General features: G+C 46.1%; 1 protein-coding gene across 1 annotated transcript in view; it reads left to right on the top strand.

Moving 5' to 3' along the window:
* The first annotated feature begins 1,529 nt into the window (after positions 1-1,529).
* ACTR10 (actin-related protein 10 homolog (S. cerevisiae)) overlaps positions 1,530-3,665 on the top strand; it is a 39,666-nt gene continuing 37,530 nt past the window's right edge. Inside the window, exon 1 of the mRNA XM_006864605.1 lies at positions 1,530-1,606. Coding sequence (XP_006864667.1) covers positions 1,530-1,606 — 77 coding nt within the window. The remainder of the gene's footprint in view (positions 1,607-3,665) is intronic.

The following is a 3,665-nucleotide window of genomic DNA, read 5'->3' as shown; positions in this document are numbered from 1 at the left end:
AAAGAATCATGGACAACACCAGCACTTAGTGAGACAAACACAGGATAGGTGTAATAACACAATAACTTTCAAAATAGTTTAACAAATAGAATCTCAATTGATCCTCAGACATACCTTGTAGAGTAATAGGACAGACTGCAGATAGGAAATCAGATGATCCAAGGTATTAGGAACTTGACACAAAGCGTCAGAAACAGAATTTGAACCCAAGTGAAGATTCCTGTTCAGATTCTGACCCTATATAAGCCACATGCTTTATCTGGGCCCACTCTTCTTCAAGTGTCCTTCCCCATCACATATCCTATGTCATTCTTTTACCTCCCACAACTTGCTTTCATGAAGATCATTGATCATTTAAACTTGAATTTTATGAATATTGTATAGTCCAAGTTGTCGGCACTGTACAGTCTAATCGCTTATTATGGAACGACTGCATCCCTAAGGAGGTGCAGGCAGCTACAAAAGGTAGGGAAGATACACTAAGGGAAATCAGGTAATTGCGTTCTCTATAATCATGGGGACAAGGCAACAACCTACCCCCCAGATGGAGTTTTATGGGCAATGTGTGCAGAGATAATAATAGAGCTGCTAAGTAAAAAAGTGTAAAAATGGCAGTTATTACATATAATAACTTTTAGTTATACATACTGGCACAGACAGGCTTAGTAGCTTTCCTAGGGCTACACAGCTCCTTGGTTTCAGAGTGCACAGAAACCAATGTTCCTTCCACTAAACCACTCTGATTTTTTTTTCTCCAGAGATAGAAATATGCATATGTGCTATTTTACTTTCTTATGGACGAAAATAAAAACTTGCAGAACGACAACCAAATAAAGTTGTCTGTACGTTATTAATTTCTATTCTGTAACAGCATCAGAAATGCAGACTTTGAAATCATAGATTCAGGAGGCAATTCTGACTCTGCGACGGGGCGTTGGGAAAGGTACTTAATCCCTCTGAGTTTCGGTTTCCACACATCTAAGAAAGTAACACCTACTCTCGGTATTTCTTGAGAAGATTAAATGACAGCCAAAGCGACCGGCACAGAACAAAGATTCAGTAAATATTACACTAAGCCTTCCCCAAAAACAAAGCTTTTGAATGTATTTCATTCTTCTGCGGCTACTCTAGGAAGAGATCAACTGAGTTCCCACGCCTGCCGAGCCCACGTCGCTGGAGGGCGAGGACAGCAGGAAGGACCCGGTGAGAGGCCGGCTCCGCCCCACTCGGGCGGCCCGCGCGCCTGATCGCTTTCGCTTCTGTCCGTCCCGTCCTGCGCGCCCAAATCAGCAGTCGGGAGCGCCTTTTTCTACCTTGTTCCCAAGACAACAATGCCTGCGAGTATTTGAGTGCATCGCTAAATGAGGCATATCTTGGGACAGCCGCAACCAGGCGCGCCGCAGCTGCGAAGCCCCTTACGCCGCCGTCGCCGCGCCGAAGCCCCGGTCCCGCCCCCTAGCTCTAAGAGAGCTGAGGCCGTTCGGCCGCGGGTCTACTCCCTCATCCTAATTCCTCTTCTTGTCCTCATTATGCCTCTGTACGAGGGCCTGGGAAGCGGAGGGGAGAAAACGGCAGTGGTCATAGACTTGGGAGAGGCTTTTACCAAGTGAGTGTCGCGGCGCCGGCTGCTATCGGCCTGAGGGGAGGGCGGGCAGCCGAGCCCCAGTTCTGGGCCGGGTCCCCATTGCAGGCTTGCAGGCATGGTCGCCACGAGCGCCTGGGACAGTTTTAAATTGCTCCCCACCCCCCAAATTGGAGCGCCCAGGAGCAAGCTCTAAATAGCATCTCCTGATTCCCAATTTCAAAATTAATAGACTGGGATGACAGCGTCGCGTCAGCAGAAACGCTTCCCCTTTCTTGCCTGACTGCCTCTCCTGGGAATGTCATTCGGCCCCTCTTCTGATTTGCTCCAGGGGCAAGTACCCCTCTCTATCCGCCAGCCGCCCACCCTCTGCCCGCTACGCTTCTGGATATCTGGTATGGTTGGCCCGTACAAGCTTAATAGAAAATGCTCAGTTGCACCCATGCCTGCAAGATCTTAGCTGCACCGGGCCTCTGCTGGCAGAGCCGCTCTGCGGTCACCGCACTTGCTCCCCCAGCACCCACAGCAAATGACAGTATTACGTCCGCTCTGGCGGAAGAAAAGAGTCAGGGGTGCGGGCATGGTCTCACTCCTAGAGGAGCCCTGGAGGCTTCGGGAGACTTGCCTTTTTAGCCACCTCTGCTGGCCCCAAAACCGAACGGACCCTTGGGATCATTGGTGCTGGGATGCCAGTTTAGCCAGTGTTTGCTTAAAAGAGAGGAAAGTGACCCGCAGAATTGCATTTGAAAAATACCCACTAGTTTTTTTTGTTTTCAATAATCATTTATGGCTAGTTAACTTAGAGTCATGGCAACCCCATATGTTGCAGAGTAAAACTGCTCTGTAGGGTTTCATGACTAACAACTTTATGGCAGCAGATTGCTGGGCGTTTCTCCTTTGTGCCACTATGCTCCACTGCCATCAGATTGATCCCCACTCATAGCGACCCTACAGAACGGACTCGAACTGCTCCTTAGAGTTTCTGAGACTGTAAATCTTTAAAGGAGCAGAGAGCCTCATCTTTCTCCCGTGGAGCAGCTGGTGGGTTTGAATTGCAACCTTGTGCTTAGCAGCCTGGGTGTGTTCAAACCACCAACTTCTAGGTTATAATTCCAGCACGAGCTGTCTGTGCCACCCAGGGACTTTGGCTAAAATATAAACCCCAAACTAAACCCATTGCCTTTGAATTGATTCCAACGCATAGTGATTCTACAAACCCCACTGCCATTGAGTCTGTGCCTAGGAAACCATATAAAGGGTTTCCTGTGGGATTGTAAGAAAGCATCTTCTTTCTCCCTTGGATTAGCTGGTGAATTCAAACTGCTGGCCTTGCATTTAACTATATAAATCATGCCCAGGACTCATTCTAGTGATTATATGACAATCAAACTGTCCCTACAGTTTCTAAGACTAAAACCTCACCGAAGTAGACTGCTACAGCTTACTCTTTCAGAGCAGCTGGTAGGTTCAAACCAATAACCTTTTGGTTAGCAGATGAATGTTTAATCACTGCACTCCCCGAGCTCCCTTACTGCAGTATGTTTTGTTGTTATTAAGTGCCATTGAGACGGTTCCAACTCATACTGTCACTGTATAGGACTTCTAAGGAGTGACTAGTGAGTTCAAACCATTGGCCTTGCACTTAGCAGTCCAGTGTTTATCCTACAGTGCCACACCAGGACTCCTACAAAAATATGTTGTTGTTAAGCACTGTGGAGTCGAATCCGACTCATAGCAACCCTATATAGGGTTTCTGAGAAGTGGCTGATGGGTTTGAATTGCCAACCTTGCAAATGTAGTTGATATTTAATAGCTCTTTATCTAAATCAGTAGCTATCTAATTTTTCAATAGGCTAATCAGAACACCCTATTTTTAAAAAATGATCCACAGATACTCCAGAATTTGATTTAAAATAGTCCTTAGTTTATGACGCTCTTATTCTGTATAAGACTCTTATTCATTTCTATTTTTAATAGTACAACAAATACTTTAAGGTTATCATACAACTACAATTAGTCTGAGGAAAACAGAAAGCTATCAGGAAGATGATTATTGAGAAACACAGCAGGAATGTGGTAAGAT

The sequence above is a fragment of the Chrysochloris asiatica genome, unplaced genomic scaffold (assembly GCF_000296735.1).
Source record: "Chrysochloris asiatica unplaced genomic scaffold, ChrAsi1.0 scaffold00067, whole genome shotgun sequence".
In the NCBI taxonomy this organism is placed as follows: Eukaryota; Metazoa; Chordata; class Mammalia; order Afrosoricida; family Chrysochloridae; genus Chrysochloris; species Chrysochloris asiatica.
This window is presented reverse-complemented; position numbering and strand designations above follow the sequence as displayed.